This window comes from Mauremys mutica, chromosome 6, assembly GCF_020497125.1.
Source record: "Mauremys mutica isolate MM-2020 ecotype Southern chromosome 6, ASM2049712v1, whole genome shotgun sequence".
NCBI lineage: Eukaryota > Metazoa > Chordata > Testudines > Geoemydidae > Mauremys > Mauremys mutica.
Window position 1 is genome coordinate 54,954,417 of NC_059077.1, and position 20,791 is coordinate 54,975,207.

The 20,791-nt window shown below is 40.5% G+C and overlaps 1 protein-coding gene across 1 annotated transcript in view; it reads left to right on the plus strand.

Annotated features, from left to right (window-relative positions):
- The window catches only part of ADGRV1 (adhesion G protein-coupled receptor V1), a 421,267-nt gene that overhangs the window by 299,987 nt on the left and 100,489 nt on the right, over positions 1-20,791 (plus strand). Inside the window, exon 87 of the mRNA XM_045021061.1 lies at positions 8,455-8,633. Within this exon, the coding sequence (XP_044876996.1) occupies positions 8,455-8,633 (179 nt within the window). The remainder of the gene's footprint in view (positions 1-8,454; positions 8,634-20,791) is intronic.

Here is a 20,791-nt window from a genome sequence, read left to right on the forward strand (position 1 = left end):
TTTCCATATCCCAGTTTGAAAATGTACCCGGTAGGAAGTACATTATCAAAACTGAAGAAACTGCTTTTGTAAGAGCTAATGGCGTTTCTAAATGCATCTTCCTTACATTGTTTTGAAAAAGTCTCTTCAAGCTGAAATATTAGTTACAAGTTATATTGGTCATCAGAGTCAATGTCAGTTTGTACTTTAGACCCATGTAAAATGAAAAATCTACTTCTTAATTCAAGTTGAGAAGTATAGTATAGAGAAAAGCTATTATAAGGCCAAAACGCTGCATCAGATCTACTGAAAAAGTAAACACATTCACAGACGTGCCCAAAATGCTGAGACAGAAGGCTTAATTCAGACATGATATAAGCAAGTAAAACACTTGTGGAAATCTCTAGATTAAATCTATTAATTGTGTAAATATGCGATGTAAATTGGTCAAAGCAACTGTGAGATAAAACAGAGGAGGGTCCATCATGCCTCCTCTGCAGATCTGCATTTAGCATCAGATGCACCTCTGCACATATGTGCTTACAGTATTGACAGGATTTGGGTGCATCATGTTTATAGTGTACAATGTCACATTTGCAGCACCTTCGCTCAAATTGCTTTATTTTGTCTCACACACTGTCCAGCATACAGGATTGGGCCCTATGTAAGGGCAAAATTCAGCAGAGATAAATTATGCTGTAACTGTGTGCTGCTTTGACCTTAATAACGGAAAGACATAAAAAACAATTCTTCTCCACTTCCTTGCGCTTTGTCAAGAGGCTAACATAAACATGGAACAAAAACAAAAGGCAGCTCTCTACCTTGAGTCCCAAGCCTTCTGTACCTGTTAGCCTTAGATAGCAGTAACTGAGGAAAAGAAACACATAGCCTAAAACATACAATCACCTTTCTTGACACTGCTGCACATTGAACAGAGATCTTCCTTGAGCTATACATAGTTATGCCTAGTTTTTTTTCCCTGAGTTGATACAATTAGAACCCAATAAAATGTATGAGTAATTCAGATTATTCCCTTGAATATGCATTACTTTCCATTTGTCAGTACTGAACTACTTCTGTTGATATGGTGCCCATTCACCTAGTTTGGTTAGCAATCTCTGAAGTTTCATGCAGTTTTCACTGGTCTTGACTAACCTAAATTTTGTCATTTTCAGATTTAACCATCTCACTGTCTACCTCATTTCCAGATAATTGATCAATATAGTAAACATTACATATTCCAGTATGGAACTTTGACACCCCACTGGTAACCCTTGCCTGAATAATTGGCCATTTATTCCTACTCTTTGTTTCTGTACAGTTTCTGGCTGTACCTTTCAGACCATAACTACGGAGTTCCTATAGTACAGTGGTGGACAACCTGCAGCCTGTGGCCTGCATGCAGCCCATCAGGGATAATCTGATTGTGGGCTGAGAGACATTTTGCTGACATTGACTGTCCAAAGGCATGGTCCCCCACAGCTCTCAGTGGCCACGGTTCACCGTTCCCGGCCAATGGGAGCTGTGGGAAGCGGCAGGCTGCAGGGACATGCTGGCTGCTGCTTCCCACAGCTGTGGCCATAGGCACTGGCTTCTGCTGGCGCTGGTGGGTGCTCGGCCCCCCCTGCTGCCCCAACCCCGTCCTGACTCCACACCTGCCCCGCCACCTCCCACCCTGCCCCCATTCCAACCCCTTCCCCAAAACTCCCACCTCCTCCATAGGGGGCGGGGTGGGGAGCTTGGCTGCCAGTGGGTACAGAGCACCCATCAATTTTTTTTTGTGGGTGCTCCAGCCCCGGAGCACCCACGGAGTCGGCAGCTATGACCATGGCCACTGGGAGCTGTGAGGGGGCTGTGCCTGCAGATGGTCAACTTCAGCAAAATGTGTCTCAGCCTGCAGTCAGATTACCCTGATGCGAGCTGCAAGTTGCCCACCACTGTCATAGTAGCTTTTTATGAAAAATGTTGTCAAAGACTTTTGGAAAGTACTCTTGCACCTTTTTTTGATCCAACCAGCTAATTAAAGTTCAGAGCCCTCAGGGTTTTTCTGTTAGGAGTAGAAATTGATGAAAGGTGTTTCTTTGCACATTCCTTGTCAATAAACAAGATGTATCAAAGTCCTACTTCTCCAAATGCTGGAGGAACCAAGAGCAACAGGAGCAGTTTCTTAGTTTACAGCCACCAGCCTTTTTTGGCAATAAACTCTTTTTCTAGCTTTCCCCGGGTCATACTGTACTAACAGGCTACTGCTTAGCTTTCTTGCTTTTTGCCTCTGCTTTTCTTTCTGTTTGGTTCTTCCCACAGTATCTTGTCACAACACACCGTAGGCAATGCAAGCTACTGTATAAGTGCTTTATTACATCATTTTCCTAAATGTTTTGGTAATCTGATTGTGGGCCACAAGACATTTTGCTGACCTTGACTGTCCGCAGGCATGGCCCCCCACAGCTCCCAGTTCCTGGCTAATGGGAGCTGTGGGAAGTGGCAGTCCCCAGGGACGTGCTGGCTGCTGTTTCCTGCAGCTCCCATTGCCCACCACTGGTTTAGGACCTTCTGACTGGCTGGATCCCTGCTCTATCTCTTGCCATTTTTTTCTTTGTACTTGGAGCTCTCTCTTCAGGTCCTTGATCTTGTTTTTAGAGCTTTTGGTCAGTCTTCTAGATATTCTTTTTTATGCTTCCAGGGCAATCAGTCAGTCTTTCTCTCCCCATCTGCACTGCCCCTTTTGAATGACAAACTCTTTCCAGCAAGTCTTAAAGGGACAGAACAGTAAACTAAACTCAAAAGTCCCATGGGGAATTTTAAAAATATTCACTAAGTATATAATTCATTCATATCTGTAATCTGCTTTTTGATACATAATTATATATGACTCTGATCCTGCAAAGGGATCTACCCATTTTGTGTCCTGTTGAAGTCTTGCTGATTACCTTGGAAATCCAGTCAACTTGTAATACGTTATTATGTGGGTAAGAAGGTGGAATACTAGATGTTAGTTCTGAGCACAGCAGTCCCTTTACATCTCTGTCTTGTTGTTCAGCTCACATGACTTCTCCTTGCTTCCTGAATTGGAACTCCTGTGCAATTCATTTTTACAAATTTAAGACATGACCACATAAAAGACTATGTACTAATTATATGCACAGCGCTCATCATCTGTGTGCGCCAACAGCACTTTCACACAAATGCAGAGTTTTGCGTGTGCAGTGAGTACAGCCACTTTTGAAAATTTGCCCATTATGTTCAAGTAGGTTAGAAATTCTTCAGCATGAAGTCTTACCACCAATAGTAAGTAAATCAAATATGTCATAGAAATGAAAAGCAATTGTTCTTCCCTGTACATCTGAGAGGGATTTTTTTTTACTTTGTCTTCACTTTAATGAATAAAATATAACAATTTTATTGTGCAGGAAGATTTTTTTTTAATTCTATCCATCTGTTGTCTCACAACAAGTCATAAATTCTTTAACACGTTGAAACATTTTTCATTTTGGTGTGAACCAGTTGCCATTAATAATGTTCAGCGTTTAGGGAAATGTAAAAGAAGAGCTAAGTTTTGAAACATAATTATTCAGTATATTCAAATGCTCAGATCTTAGAAAAAGTATTTCCTTAAACTTTTCTATTCATTAAAATACAGACATGAATTGTTGAATCTAATGGACAGTAGCCCAGGCAGGCTGTGCTAATAATCCACACTACTTTAATGAAGCTACACCAGTTTACACCAACTGAGGATCTGGCATATAATCTACATTTGTGCATCTACAGTTTCAAAACATTAGAAAATACAGGATGAAGAAGTCAGACTTTTGGATATAAATGGTTACTCCCCCAAACTATTGATATTGCAAAGCAAAGCCTCATATTTCAATACTGGCCTGAGAACAGGATCATAGGTAGGGCAGCTGGGGATTCTGATTGAATACACCCTCAGCAGCTTCTGTTCTCAGGACTTCTGTGGAGCTCCTGGGAGAACATAAATATGTCACAGGGTGGTGGAAACATAACCGACCCTCCATTAGGATTGAGGCCCATTTGACTGAAAAGGGCCGAGGTAGAGTGACAGGTGCAAATTACAACTCCTCCACAGACCTGAGGAAGAGCTCTGTGTAGCTCAAAAGCTTGTCTCTCTTACCAACAGAAGTTAGTCCAATAAAAGATATTACCTCACTCACCATTTCTTTTTAACCTCCTCCATATATCAATGGAGGTGAATTTGGCCAAGCGTTTTGAGTCATATAGCTGCCTAATATACAGAAGTTTTAAGCCTTACTAGTTCACCCTGCCACCATCCACTGACACCCACCAGCATCCGTTTTAAAAGCCAGCCCATGTTGGGTGGCTTGTTCTTTGGGATGACACGGTATGTCGATGAGCATGCGTTAGACATGCTGTTCTGTACTGTATTGTTTGTTCCAGGGCACTCAGTAGATTATGGCAAATCCTTGGTAGCAGTTCCTGAATGACAGGCACATACAAGTAAAAGTATGCCTGTTCAAACTTTACCATAAAAAATCTTATTAAGAATAATGTATTAGAAGTTGCCTCTTTGGTAACTTAGTTGTACACTTTTTAAAACTAGTTTAAGATGTTTTAACACTCATCTGTATCAACTAAATAACAGCCAATTCCTAGTTAGAGAATTGTGGGAAAATATGTACGATACAAGGCCCTGATTCTGATCACATTTAAACCAATGCAAATCTGGAGTAACTCCACAGAATGCAGTTGCAGTGGAGTAAAACTAGTGGGAGCAAGATGAATGTCAGGTCCCAAGTATTTGTATTTCTCCCTTTTAATTTTTTGGCCATATTTGTGCCTGGTTGTTTTTCCATAAATCCACTTGCAGTCTCATTAAGGTCCTGATTCAGCAAGGTACTTAAGCACATGCCTAACTTTTAAGCATGTGAATAGGCCTAAAGTCATTCATATAGATGTATACATCCCTTCCAAAACAGGGGGGCTGAGGGAAATAAAGCTATGTGAACCGAACTGACAAGCCCTTTATCTAATGCCTCCTTCTTGATAAGCAATACCTGCTGACTACAGTCCGACATGTAACCCCATTAAAAAAAAATCCATACGTAAAATGTATCTTACATCTTGAAAGGTAGCTTCAATTGATTGTTTCATTGCAAAAGAAAAAGCTCAGTAAGTTTAGGATTGTTTCGTTAAGATTTTCTGTTTATGTATAATTGTTTTGTACTGCACCTCAGAACATTCATAGCTTGTGCATTAGTTTCTTCACCTGAGCAGCTGAGAAATGGACTGTATATTTTATTCCTCTGCAGGACTAGTTATTGTTACAGCATAGCAACAGGAAAGGATCTGCTAAAATTAGCTCCACTATTTGTACTTCATTGATTTAATTTTGGCACACCAAAGACAAGAGGCTTATAATTATCAAGATAAAAATGTCACTGCACAGGAAATGGTGAATTGGCCAATCTCTCCTAAAGTTTTGCAAAGACCATTGGACTAGTGTCATCCATGTGATAAATGAGATAAGATGGGTAACTATGACTAAATAAATACAGCAAAGGAGGGCAAGGACATATGGTAGGACTTCTTAGAAAACAATCTGAATTGCATGACTGAGAACAATTAAGCTAATAGTCAGAATTAACAGGATCAGTGATCCCTAACTAAATATAATGGCATAAATCAGTTCAGTGGTTCCACTGTCAGAGTACTAGTACTGATGCATGGCTTAGGTAAGACCAGAAGATCACACAATTTGAAGATTTATACAGAAATGTTCTCTATTACTGTTTGTCCTTTTAACTTCGTGGAAGAAAGAAGTCCCTCTTTCCTTTAAGAACAAGGAAACTTTCTTTGCATAAAAAGAGAAGGATCTAGCAGAGCTACTGAATGCAGTAAAATGAGAGGGAAAGAGTTATTATAAAAGTTCAGCAAATAATAGAAAAATCTTTGCACAAATATTCAAATCCATTTTCAGCCATTTAGCATTTCCTTTTGGCAAACATTCAACTGAATATGCAAGTAGTAATTTTTCTTCTGTCCTTTAATGACATAAGTCATATGCTTTTTGTTTTGTTCACTGATCATATAACATATTACTAATAATCAAAGGGAGAATTTTGAATTATGTAATCAAGATTTGTTCTTCATCAATTAGATATGTAAGACAGGGAACAATACCAAATAACTGAACAAACAATGCTTACATAACTAACCCACTCAGCACAAATTGAATACCTGATAGTAGAATTCACAGTTTGCCACTTGGATGAACTGAAAGTCAAGAATTTGGCTGAAGAAATTCACAAATATTTTTGAACAACAAATCTATTTGGTAATTTTGCAATCTCTTAACAGACAATCTGTAAACCAAAAAATGGCTAAAATTGTATGAATTATTTGCCCAACTCTAGTTAGTATAATCTATTTGAGATGAAGCAAAGAACTAGGTTACCAAATGTACACAACAGAAGACTACCTATATGGATAGTGTGAGGATTTATTAGAGAGTAATAAGTTGGTGTACACACACACACACACACACACACACACACACACACACACACACGTAAACTTATCTGTGAAATTCTTTCTTGTTCTTTATGTTAAAACTGTTAATTGAATTTTGTTAATTGCTGTATTTGTATGGAGTTACCAATTTTGTCTGCTCTATTTGACTATACAATTTAAAACTGAATTGCAGATACATTCTAAAATGACTTAGGTCTTGTTTCAGCAAAGTACTTAAACTCATACAGTGAGACTACCTGTGTATTTAATTAGGTGCATGCTTAAGAACCTTGCTGAATCAGGGCCTTATAAAGGGCTTTTCTATGTGGAGAAAAAGTCTGGAATAGCTAGTGTGGAATATCTATTGCTGTTTAACTATTCTGCACCAACTCTGATGTGGATTCTTTTATTCTGCACCAAGGGTATGTCTACACTGTAATGAATACCCAGGGCTGTTTTATTGCAGTGTAGCTTTTGGGCTCAGGCTGCAGCCTGAGCTCTGGGACCCTCCCACCTTGCAGGGTCCTAGATCCCAAGCTCCAGCCTGAGACAGCTGTCATGAGCCAGCCACTGGTATCTAATTGGTGCACAAAAGCACTCTTAAGTGAAATGATCAGAGTCTCCACATGGGGAATGAGGAATAGCTATTTAATTTCACATCCTGGCTATTTTGCACTAATTCCCCTGTGAGAGTAAAACAAAGTGATTGGTGTTGGAAAGTATCTTCTACACTATTATACTTACGCATGCTGCAAAATGTTAGCAGTTTGTTTGAAGTGTCTAATTTTAGCTGTATTCTCAGGAGACCTCTAGTATTCTACTCGATCATTTTAAGTCAGAGATATTTTGTATGTCCCTGGATTATTTTGTTTGATAATGAGCTGAACGTGCTTCAATTTATTTATTTATTTGCATTCTGTTTCTCTACTTTTTATGCTAATTGCATTCCTCCTTTTTTTTTATGTTTTCCTCCCATGAGTTCTCCATCAATAGCTCAAATCCTTTCATATTTCTGCATAGATGTATGTGGATTTCACCAGTCCCATTAATCCAACCGAAAGAGAGTGGTCAAGCATTTGCTTTCTCAAACAGTAAAAATTCATCTCCACTATGTTTGGTGAAGAAGCAGAGGAAAGGGGAATCTGTTCAAAAATACCAAGCATGCTTTCTATACTTCTCTACCCCAAACAGAGAACACTGACCCACATTACCCCAATATGTGGGAAGGCCATCAGAGTAAGCCAAAGGAAAAGAAAACTCAGTGAGATTCTCCTCATGAAGTTTCCTCCCAGTTAATCTGAAAAGTGAATGGACTGGGTTAACTCTTTACCACCAAAGAAAAATTATTCAGTCCTCAGACCAACTGAGACCTTCACAGAAATCAAGATTGTTCTAGAGTCCAGAATACTCTACACATAGACCATGTGTCTCTTTTGCTTCATGGCACTCTTTCTGTCATCTGTGCAGTATCCGTGATCTGAATTTCTTCACTGTCAGTATGTACATTACATTAAACTACAATTTGAATGACACTTCCTTATCAAGTTCATAAGCAGAACTGTAGAAGCAGCTTGCTGAATATGCTGTAAAAAAATAGACAGCTCAGTGCTAGTTTATAGGACATTCAGGAGAGATCAGATTTTGCAAAATTATGTGTCAGAATTCCAAGTGAGCCTGTAGAAGCTCAGGAAAACCAGGTTTTTTTCAGTGCAGAAACTGGATTTATGTTGGGCTAACTTGGATGTATCTCCTTCTGGCAGGCTAATCTCAAGCTTAACCGAACCACAACAGTAACCCTACTTCCTGGGCAACCAACCTCTTCTGGTTATTTGAGGAGGGAAAAGGGGAACAAATATTGATGTTGGGGAAAACATATATATGGATTCAAAAGTGTATAGTCTGTCTCTGAATGTTTTATTTGATGGAAAGGTTAATTATTCCCTAAACCCTGCTGATTTAATGATCTGTGTTATTCCTTAGGCTATTAATTTCTGGTATGTCCTGGTGATGAATGATGAACACACACAGCGGCGCTATCTGCTTTTCTTCCTTTTGAGTTGGGGACTTCCAGCTTTCGTTGTGATTCTGCTGTTAATTATCCTGCGAGGGGTCTATCATCAGAGCATGGCACAGATATATGGCCTGGTCTATGGAGATCTGTAAGTTTTTCCTCAAGAAAACATCAGCTGGTGATTGGATGTTGTGTATTCTTACTGTATTTTCTTTAAATATAGACAGTCTGATAACTAATCATAACGAATCAACTAATCATAACCTTATGGATAAATCTGTTACTCACTCACTGGCTGTGGAATTCCCTCATCAGCAGAGGCTCTGCAGTTCCACTGTGAAGGGTGTGGTGGTGATAGATGTCTACTGGGCAGGAGAAGAGGGGGTCTGCACATTTCTTCTCCTTCACCTTTAAAATATTTTTCTTCCTCAGATTACTAAAACTATTCCTTCTCAGAGGGTGAGATTATCATAACCAGGGTGTCAAATATATTTTCTAAAAGTGTCTGTATTTGTGGGTCTGTGATATGCTGGGTTAAGTATTCTAAACTCTGGAGTATTCTCAGTTTGAGCACTGCTGTGGACACTAACATAATGATCTTAATTAAAACAACACATATTCATAAGACTCAAAATGTCTGTCTCCCAAAGGTGATGACAGAAGGGTGAAACATTGTTTTTTTTTTCAAAGCCAAACCATATTTTTTAGTAAGCTATTTCAGGATATGAGGTTATTGTGAAATACCAGGTCTGCTTCAGGTGCTTACTCACCACATGCCATAATTGCATGCTTATTGCGTAAGAAGGCATAAATAGACAGCTGCTTCTTAGAATAACACAAGGAATGTGCTAGTTTCTCTGTTCTGCTGTAACCCATCACAACTCTTGGTACAGTGTCTCAACTACAAATGCCATTTCTTGACAAGAGTACATCCATCTTCTGTACAAGAGAAAGATATTAACCATACACTGCGTTCCACTCAGTTGCAATGCAACAAAATGCATAGGTTGGTTGGAAATGTAGCCATTCGTAATAATTGAGCATCTCTCAAAGTGACTTCATTTTGAAAACAAGTAGATTACAGTGAGAAATTTAACTGGATGTTAGCATTGGACTCCGTTCTTTTATTGTGTGTATTGGCACTTAGATAAAATGATAACAAGTGGTTTAGGAATATAATAAATATGGTTCTGCATTGCACAGAATTGTTCCTTTATGGCCAAATGCTCCACCCTTCACAGTGGGCACAGGCGGCCCACTATGCATCAGAACCGGGCAGTTCTACTGCTCATTGCGGTCGGACTATGGAATGAGTGGCAACCCATGCTGTGAAACATTGTTTCATGGTGTCTGTCTTTAGGTAAGCAGTCACAATTCCCTCAAAAACAAGAAGAAACCCAAGGCTGAATAAGTAAATGAGGCTGAGTTACTCACATGTTTGTCCCAAATGTAACCTAAAGATCTTTTCCAGCATGTTACTAGAGCTGGGCAAATGCCGGGGAGGATGTTCTGCAAGTATTCATCAGAATTTAAAAATGAATTTCCTTGGAGTATGTCCACACCCATTTTGGATTTTGGGCGGGGGGGGGATGTTCTATGAATATTCAGTGGAGTTAGTTTTACCTACATAGATGCTTCCAGAAAATGAATTTGAAACTCTTTGTCACTGTAATGAGATGGGATACTCTGAATATAGCAAACTAACAGATTTCCCCAAACCCGCTGCCAGAATACAAGCAGAGAAGTAATTAAATGAGCCAGTCAAGGCTCTGATTGCACCCTTCACAAATAGAGGCCGCACATATAGATGCAATTATAATGAGCAAACCTTCATTAAAAAAAGTAAAGGTTTTAGCCTTTTTTGACCTTACCTAGGTCATAATGACAGAATTATTACCTCAAGGTTTCTTAAGAAGCCCTTCTTATTTTCTGTGGTAGAATATATGTAGTTTTGTGAATACCCTAGAAGCTCACTGAGTCAAGATAGGTCTGAAGGATTTCTCTGCTAACATGCTAAACCTAAAGTGACTATGAAGGGTATTCTGGCTTAGCCAATGTTAGTGTTGTAGAGGGGTATCTGAGAAAATTGTTCATAAATACTGCACTTGTTAAATATTACACTCATAAATTATTTTAAAGGGTGTTATTACTTTATATAAAGAAGCCTCTCAAGGCCAGAAAGAAGGAAGGGGGCTGGGATGAGATATGTAATTTAATTTGTTTACTTTGAACCAGAATGTAGAAGAGGAGAAAATTATGACATTTCCAAAGCCAGAGTCATTACATAATAACTCCACCATCAGTGACAGAAATACAATATGGCTCCAGTGCTCTGCTCAAATAAGCTAATTTCCCATGAGAGATAGAAGATTGGTTAAAATAATAAAAGTAACAGAGCCTGTATCTTAGCTCTATTCTAAGTGATCACTCCTTCAGGACCCTCAACTCTGAAGGGAACTGGGTTACTGCAATGACTAAAGAGCTCCATTAGTCTTAACAAGAGTGCCATTGGTTTGATTAATGTTGATTAATGAGCAGTCGAGTGATTACATGGAGGGAACCTAGGTTTAATGCCCAAACATTAATATATGGACATAATAATTCATATGAGATAATAAGAGGCTGGCCCCTTCCTTGTATTACAATCTACACACACGCGCACACACACAAATATGTATATTTTAAATCAGGGGTCCCCAACCCCCGGGCCACGGACTGGTACCGGTCCATGGCCTGTTAGGAACCGGGCCGCGAACCGAGCGCACAGCAGGACATGAGCAGTGAGTGCACAGCAGGACATGAGCGGCTAGGACATGAGCGGTGAGTGAGCTAGCAAAGCTTCATCTGTGTTTAGAGCCGCTCCCCGTCGCTCGCATTACTGCCTGACCTCCGCCTTCTGTCAGATGTTAGATTCTCATAGGAGCGCGAACCCTACTGTAAACTGCGCATGCGATGGAGGGAGTTTTGCACTCCTTATGAGAATCTAATGCCTGATGATCTGAGGTGGAGCTGAGGCCATGATGCTAGCGCTGGGGAGCGGCTGCAAAAACAGATTACATTAGCAGAGGTTTCACTGCACAGAGACCATAATAAATCAATCGCTTGCAGACTAATATCAGAACCCTATCAGTGAGTGCCAAGTGACAATTAAGCTGCATCTGGTGGCAGGCTTTATAGTGGCAAGTGAGTTGATGTACTTCAATTGTACAGCTGCATCTGGTGGCAGGCTTTAAGTCAGAATCCGACACTTATATTAGTCCGCACGTGGCCCGCCCATTATTTTATTTACCACTTCCGTCCGTGCCTCTTTCCCGCACAGTTTTGGTAAGCCCACAAGCTAACCCTGGCCAAAATGAGTAAAAAACAAATGTCGCTGCAAAGCTTCTTTGAAAAGGGGGAAAGACCCAATGATGAGACAGCAGAAGACTCTAAGACGGCCAACAAAAAGAAAGCTGCATTTAAAAGAAAATACCAAGAGTCCTACTTAAATTACGGGTTCATTGCAACAGGTGACTCACATTCTCCACGCCCGCTTTGTATAATATGTGGCGACCGGCTATCCAACGAAGCCATGAAACCTTCAAAACTGCTTCGCCATATGGAGCCCAAGCACCCTGCATTAAAAGACAAGCCTTTGGAGTTTTTCAAAAGAAAAAAACGTGAACACGAAAAACAGAAGCAATTACTGAAGGCCACCACTTCATCAAATGTGTCTGCACTGAAAGCATCATTCTTAGTGGCTAACCGCATTGCTAAAGCTAAGAAGCCCTTTACTATTGGGGAAGAGTTGATCCTGCCTGCTGCTAAGGACATTTGTCGTGTACTTTTAGGAGAGGCTGTAATTCAAAAGGTGGCACGTGTTCCTCTTTCGGCTAGCACCATAACTAGATGAATTGATGAAATAGCAGAGGATATTAAGGCACAATTGTTAGAGAGGGTGAATGAGTCACCGTGGTACGCAATCCAGGTTGACGAGTCTACCGATGTTGACAACAAGGCAACAATGCTTGTTTTTGTGCGATATATTTTTCAGGAGGATGTGCATGAGGATATGTTACGTGCACTTTTGTTGCCAACCAACACCACAGCTGCAGAACTATTCAAGTCTTTGAATGATTACATGTCAGGAAAACTGAATTGGTCATTTTGTGTCTCTATATGCACGGACGGAGCAGCTGCCATGACTGGACGGCTTTCTGGTTTCACTACTCGGGTCAAGGAGGTCGCTTCTGAATGTGAGTCTACGCACTGTGTCATCCATAGAGAAATGCTAGCTAGCCGAAAAATGTCATCTGAACTTAACAAAGTTTTGCAGGATGTGATTAAAATGATCAACCACATTAAAGTACATGCCCTTAACGCACGTCTGTTCGCGCAGCTCTGTGAGGAGATGGACGCAGAGCACACACATCTTCTCTTATACACAGAAGTGAGATGGCTTTCTAAAGGTAGATCACTGGCCAGAGTTTTTGAGTTACGAGAGCCGCTCCAGAGATTTCTTTTAGAAAAACAGTCACCACGGGCAGCACATTTCAGTGACACAGAATGGGTCATAAAACTTGCTTACTTGTGTGACATATTCAACCTGCTCAACGAACTCAATCTGTCACTTCAGGGGAGAACGACAACTGTGTTCAAGTTGGCAGATAAAGTGGCTGCATTCAAAGCCAAACTAGAATTATGGGGGCAACGAGTGAACATTGGGATTTTTGACATGTTTCAAATATTAGCAGAGATTTTGAAAGAGACTGAGCCAGGGCCTTCTTTTTCCCAGCTGGTGCATGATCACCTATCTCAGCTTTCAAAAGAGTTTGAGCATTACTTCCCAACCACAAAAGACCCACGAACTGGGAAGGAATGGATCCGCAACCCATTTGTGAATAAGCCAGGTGAATCGACTTTATCCGTGCTAGAAGAGGATCAACTGCTTGAGATGACAAATGACGGTGGCCTTAAAAGTATGTTTGAGACAACTTCAAATCTCCATACGTTCTGGATTAAAGTCAAGGCGGAATATCCTGAGATTTCCACAAAAGCACTGAAAAGCTTACTTCCATTTTCAACATCCTATCTTTGTGAAGCAGGGTTTTCTGCAGTGACAGCAACCAAAACGAGATTACGGAGTAGACTGGACATAAGCAACACACTTCGGGTGTCACTGTCTCCCATCACCCCCAGATGGGACCGTCTAGTTGCAGGAAAACAAGCTCAGGGCTCCCACTAATTCTACATTATGGTCAGTTGTATAATTATTTCATTATATATTACAATAATAATAGAAATAAAAGTACAAAAATAAATGTAATGCACTTGAATCATCCCAAAACCATCCCACAGGTCCGCAGAAATTTTTTTTTCTACGAAACCGGTCCCTGGTGCCAAAAAGGTTGGGGACTGCTGTTTTAAATGACACACTATCTCACATATAGTAACAGACATTGGTTTTTGATATGGTAACCTACTGCATGCAGAAGGTGGCAAAAGGATTTTTTCTGTGTATATGATCTCATGGATCAGATGTATAATAGTGCAATATTGAACTCTTTCCATGGATAAGAAAAGAGAAGCAGATGGTTACATGCTTAGTGGTGTGCCAGTGTTCACTATAATATAAGTAAATATGATATCCTCTCTATTTTTAAACAGGGGAAATGTGGTATAGCAGAAGATCTGGTACTTTTCAGGAGGTAGAGGGAGGCTTTAACAGCTGGTGAGGGCAATGTGAGGGGTTCTTATGGATGAACTTGCAGGGAGATTGGTCAAATGGGAAGGAGGTTGGTATGCTAGTTGAAGGCAGAGGGAAGGTTTGTTTACTGCGTATGTCAAATTGAAGGCTTACATCTGTGGAGCAGTACTGGAATTTAGCAGGAAGGGGTTCAGGCAGTGGAAGAGCATATCATCTTGGCTTAGAGGCTGGAAGGGTTGTGAAGAGAAGAGGGAAGGTTCATCATCTAGCAGTAAATCAGAGTAGGTACCTTGGCAAGAGATATGTTTTGCTCCCCTCCCCTTCCCAAAAATAAATATCTAACAAGTATTATTTCTCAGGCTTCTTATTTGCATTTGAAAAAAGTCAGGTCCTAATGATCCCAATTACATCTGTGCATAATTTGTGTGTGGGGTAACCAGAAGCCTGATCATGTTCCTGAAATCTGAATGTAGAAGTGTCATAGAATCATATAAATGTAGGGGCTGGAAGGGACCTCGAGTTGTTATCCAGTCCTCCCCCCTATGCTGAGAAAAGACCAAGTGTACCTCGATCATCCCTGAGGGGTGTTTGTCTAACCTTTTCTTTAAAACCTCTAAAAACAGAGATTCCTTGACCTTCTTTGAAGCCTGTTCCAGGGCTTACCTTTCTGTATGGTTAGAAAGTTTTTCCTAATGTCTATCCTAAATCACCGTTGCTGCAGATTAAGCCTATTACTTGTCCCACCTTCAGTGGACATGGAGAAACAATTGCTTACCATCCTCTTTACAACATATTTGAAGACTGTTGTCAGGTCCCCACTCTGTCTTCTTTTCTCAAGGCTAAGCATGCCCAGTTTTTTTAATCTTTCCCAATAGGTCAGCTTAAACCTTTTATCATTTTTGATACTTTAGAACAATGCAGTCTAAATAGAGGGACTGCAAGGAGAGGTGCAAAACCACAGATGGAGGAGGAGATGAGAAGAGAGACTAAGCAGAAGAGAGAATTTATTCTGGTTGTCTGCACCCATAGCTCAACAGTTTCATCCCAAATACACTAGTGGTTATTCCAAGGAATAAAGTCAGATGTGCTTACTCAGCATTTATATTTAGAGGGTTTACATCACAGGATTTTACTGGCTCCAAGCAGCACTCAGTTTGGAAACCACAACAGGTACAGTTATAAAACCAGAAACTGCCAAATGACTAGGGACTGGAAACTAATCAGTCATTTATATAGGAAGTTCTTTTTGGCATTTTGACTGAAAAAGGAAATAACCAAAAACCTAATTAGTTCATCAAAAAGAGTTCACATGGCTCTCAGACAAGGCATCTGAGAGTGAAGCAGCTATTTTCTCACCACCTCTCTCCCTTATACACAAACAAATAAATAAATAAATAAACCCTATTTGTAATGCTGTTCCCCTGCCAATAAACTTCTGTAGTAATTTCTTATGATAAAACATAAAAACCAAGGCCTCACTCCTGAAGGTAGCTGCAAAACTGTGGGCCCAGTGAAGTCAATGAAACTCCATGCAGGCACAGGGGTCGGCACTCACCCACCTGCTCACAGGATCAGTGTGCAAAGTAACACAGTTATGAATAAGAACTGTTTTTTCTAAATATGAGCTTGAAGGGGTTTTTTATTTCCAAATTCTCTAGATTTCTTTCTAAAGATTTCCTTTAGACCAGTGGGTGCGAGTGCTAGAGAGAGTTGGTGTGTGACTCTGGCTGCTAGCATTGTAGATAATGGGTGGGATTTTCAAACACTCCCAAAATGAGTTAGGAGTACAAGTACCATTTAAGGTAGTTTCAGTAATAGCAAAATGGTAAGATCTTGATACAGGAGAAGGGCCCGGCTGGAACTTTCCACAAATATATATATTTGTCAACTTTTCTCATATCCCTGCACCTACGGGACTGAAGCAGGTTGCAACAAGCAAGTGTGATGGATCTGCAAAGCAGGGGACTACAGAAAAAGAGGAAAGGTCCTGAACCAGGAAGTGGCCAGACTCTGTTTGGGAGTGAGAGCCACATGGGAGCAGAAGAGAAGCCCCAGGAACTGTGAACAAAGTTGTGTGTGGAACAGGCTGTGACTGCTGGATATCACAGCTGGGTGCAGGTCTATGTGGGACCTATGGGGAAGCAGCTGCAGCTGGGCAGGGAACCAGTGCAAAGGGGCACCAGTGAGAGACACTGATTGAGCCTGGCTTGGAAACATGCAAATGCTTATTTGCCTGCATGGAGACTGGACTGGAGAGGGCACTCCGGGCACTAGTCAGGAAAAAGCCCTGCCTCTCAATTGGACTGCCAGGGACCCAGGAATCATTACTGCTTACTTTGAACTGCAACTGTTTAAGCCTCTGTACTGAGGGTATTTGTAACCTTTTCTGCCACCCCAGTGAAAATAGAGGTACCCCAATAATTACACAAGCCAGCATGGTTTGCCAGTAGGTCAGCAGAAAATGCAAATCAACACAGACTTCCAAGCCTCCAGGGAATGGAGGGCTCATGATAAGATTAAAAACAAAAACAAAACAGGCCCAAGCCTCTACCACAATGTACATGGAGGAGGGAAAGGTAGCAAAATAATACAAATATTTTCACCTGATTCCTAGCTGGTGTAAAAAAATAGTTATACCTTTCCATCAGGAACTATTGTCACTAATGTTATCCATTTGGCTTTTGGATCAGTTCTAATTCACAACATGCTAAAATTTGGCAGATATACCCTTTAGTATTCCTTTTACTTACACACACACACACACACACCATATCCTGAACTCATTTAAAAAAAAAATAATCACCGTTTTTTTTTTTAACTGGGCTCGATCCCTTTCATTTCCTCAAGTGCCCCATTTTAATGTAGTTCACATAAAAAGTCTTATTGACATGTTCATGGGGTCAGGGAGAATGGATATTTGCATTGAATACCTGAAAGAATGGAGACACGTGAAAGTAACTTGCAACACTACACGTGCACTCATTTCCTCAGTAAAACTGATGACAACTCTTGGGTTGTTGTTGTTTTTAGAAGGAGACAGTATGGGTCCAAGTGTACAACTCTTATGTTGCTGAGCACTTATGACAGTAAACTCTTTGACTTCAACTTTAGCCCGGGAGGTTCACATGATCTTGGTGCCATGGTATAACATGGAGAGAGTTGGTGTCTCAGAGTCACAGGTCTCAAATCATGAAGAATTTGAGCTAGAACCAACAACTTTATTGATACCTAGCCACTTTCACCTTGTTTTGAAATCAGTGAAAAGTTAACATGTGCCAGGTATGTGAAGCATCCACCATACCCGTCTGGTTCCGATATAAGGCTGATAGTGCTGTAATCTTTCTGGGTCTGAGCCATGAGAAATAGCTGTATTATACTTACATTTTTCATATTGAATCAGGCTAGCATTATTGAAGTTTAAGAAATGTATATTTGTATTTAATTGTAAATTGCTTTGAGATCCTCAGAGGAGAGTTGCTATATAAATGCAAAATGGCCTTTTTTGTTTATTAGACTCCTAGAAGAGCTGGGAATAAGAAATGTCTGTTCCAGTTCAGTAGGAGTACATGACAATATTTCTGCATTTTTTCACCTTCCATCATAACTGCCATTTCTGCTAACACAGCAAATTACACACACAACATTCCTAAGTTTCTCACCTGTTCACTCCTGCTCTGGGAAGCTATCTGTCTCGTCTCTTGTTATTATAGTATATTTTTTCCTCATTGTAGATGACACTCTCACTCCTTATTTCTGCTGTTGGGTTTGCACTCTGTCATGGGTTTTCCTCCCTTCCTGAAGTCTCTCCTCACTTCAAGCTGCTGAATTGCTATGTCTAGGGGAGATTTAGCCAAGCACGTAAAGATTGATGTGTGGAGTATAGAGAGTGAAGGATTTATTTTATTATATTTTTGACCATATTAGATAGTGAACAATTCAAGACCTCAAGAGCAAAGGTTTTTTTTTACTAATATGGAAGCTTCGTGGTAGCAGAGATCATCTTTCTGTTCTGTGTTTTGTACAGCGGTGTATGAATGGGGCTCCTACATGCTACTACAATACAAATAATAAATAATGATAAAAGTAAGTTCTATACAAAATTGCCAACTAAAATTCCTCTTTTAAGGGAGAGTACTGCCCTCTCGCCCACAGTCACTGAGGGCCCATCCCACAGCAGAAATTATGGGGGCAGGTTTGATGGATTTATGACTCTGCAGACCCAATGGCTATTCTTCCCTCACAGACAGGGGAAGACACAAGCAGTACAAAGGCTACTAGAGCCCTGAACTTGCAGGGGCAGGGACAGAGTGGCTGTCCTTCTGTTCTGTTGTCTAGGGAAGTGTTTCACAATGACCGGTCATTGGACCAGCACTGGTCCATGGCAGCCTCCTTGTCAGTCCCTGAGATTTCCCTGATATAGTTAGGAAGGCAGCAAGCCTGTCCCTGGTATCAAAAAGGTTGAGAAACACGGTCTAGGGGAAAGATTCATCTTCTTAACCTCCATAGATTTCCTCTGATCTGAGTCCCTCCCTATACTTGGGCCTGGCACAGGATATGGGGTATCCCCCATAGCGTATAGCATGGAAGGGCAGTTGTGCTATTATCTGTGAAGGAGTCCTCAACAAAGTTCTAGCAACTGCCTTAGCAGTTGGTCAAGGGCACCTTCTGTGTCTTGACATAACAAGAAATCAAAGCTGAATTTCAGATAAAAATCGGTGCATCTGATTGCTGAGTGTTTTGTTTCTTCAAGACTCTGAAGTCCTGTCAGCTGTGAACCTGGACTAGTGATAAAATAAAAGACAAAGTCCGAACCCCACTAATGCTCTGGGATATTACCTTTAATTATTGGTTTGCTTAGCACTGATCTGCTTGGGGCACTACAATACGCAAAAGTAAGTCAGTCCGTGTTCCAGAAAACACACATACCCTAAGCTGGATGTGATGGAACACGCATACTAACAAAACAGGTTGGGGTGGGGTGCAGACAGTTCTTTGCATTGATCATAAATGTATCCACAAGGCAACAAAAAGGTATAACTGAACCACAGACTAGTGCTGAGTATGAGTGTGTGGTACATATAAGATCTTTTACAAACTGTATAAAAAATATGAGTGTTGAGAAATATTTCCTTAGAAGGACTTCCAAGGCTATTGAAATTTTGAATGATAAGCCCTATTAAAGTTTTAAAAGTTCATTAATGGACAGTCACACCTTATGAAAAAACTAGTAGGCTCAGGTCTCAACCTAAACAAATCTTTAAAATAATAATTAATAATAATTCTGGGGGCCTTGTATAACTTCTTTACCTTCAAGGCTTATTTTGCCTTTACTCCTTGGTGAGAGGCTGCCCTGCAACATCTTCCTAATTGATAGTCTGCCTGAGGTGGAATTTTGTTCCATTGTCTGTAGCATCCATGATTTCTAAATAGTTCATTGACTCAACTTAAAGTGAGGCTGCAATCAGCCCCAATTGTTACTAGAAGTTGTAAAGCACATTACAGCTCTGTCCGAGGAATAAGGTTGGAGGTTTTATTCATTATATAAATGTATGCACTGCATTATAAACAGGATTGTTTGGGACACCCTACGATTGGGGGATACTTAAAATGGTTGGCAGGACGCAGGCCTTGCAGGGGTCGTCAGAACATCACATTGAAGTGGACATATAATAAAAATAATAATACCCAACTCTTATAAAACACTTTTCATCAGTTAGATCTCAAAGTGTTTTACAAAGAGGCTGGTATCTCCATTTTACAAGTGGGAATACTGAGGCACAGAGAGATTAAATGACTTGCCAGCGGTCACTCAGCATGCCAGTTGCGGAGCCAGGAATAGAAGTAAAGGTTTCGGAGTTCCAGTCCAGTACTCCCTCCATTAGGCAGCACTACCTCCCAGGGGCTCCATTAAGCATGCAAGGACAAGCCATTATATAGTTTTGGTCTTGGCATTAAGGGTGAAAGGCAAAGCTTCTAAGATTCAGTTTTGCCACATTGGAAAATTTTGCTGAAAGACTCACTTTTTGCAAATATTTTGGGTTTTTTACCCAACCCTGGTAATGAGAAAATGATATTATGATACAGTTTCAGATTTAAATAATTCTAGAAGGACGGAGGCAACAAGACTAGAAAGATTTTGATGGCTGGGGGAGGGCTAAGCAAAGGTGAGGAGGAGAGAGTCTTGGCCTAGCAAGGGGACTATGGAGGAGAATACAGCAGGGAAAGCATGGTTTTGTTTGCATACTATATTCTGCATAGCTCCAGAATGTAAGTACATTGAGCCTGTGAGTCCATCTAGTTCTTGTGGTAGCATCAGAACACCTTGGTAGAGTTCTGTAGAATGCATAGTAGGAAACAATTCCAGGGCTCTATTCCCATCAATGTTGTGGTGACAGACATATAAAAGGGAAAATGTCTATGATTTATATAGTCACCAAACCCACAAATGGACTTATTATTCCACTACTCAAAATGTCTGTCCATTATTTTATATGGTACATTCATCTGCATTCTTCTCCACAGCATATTCCATCTTTTTTCCCCTCTTCTTTTTGCTCCTTTTGTCCCACCTACTTCCATTGTTGCTCTCCTTTCTCTTCAAATTGCCATTGAAGCAGCTG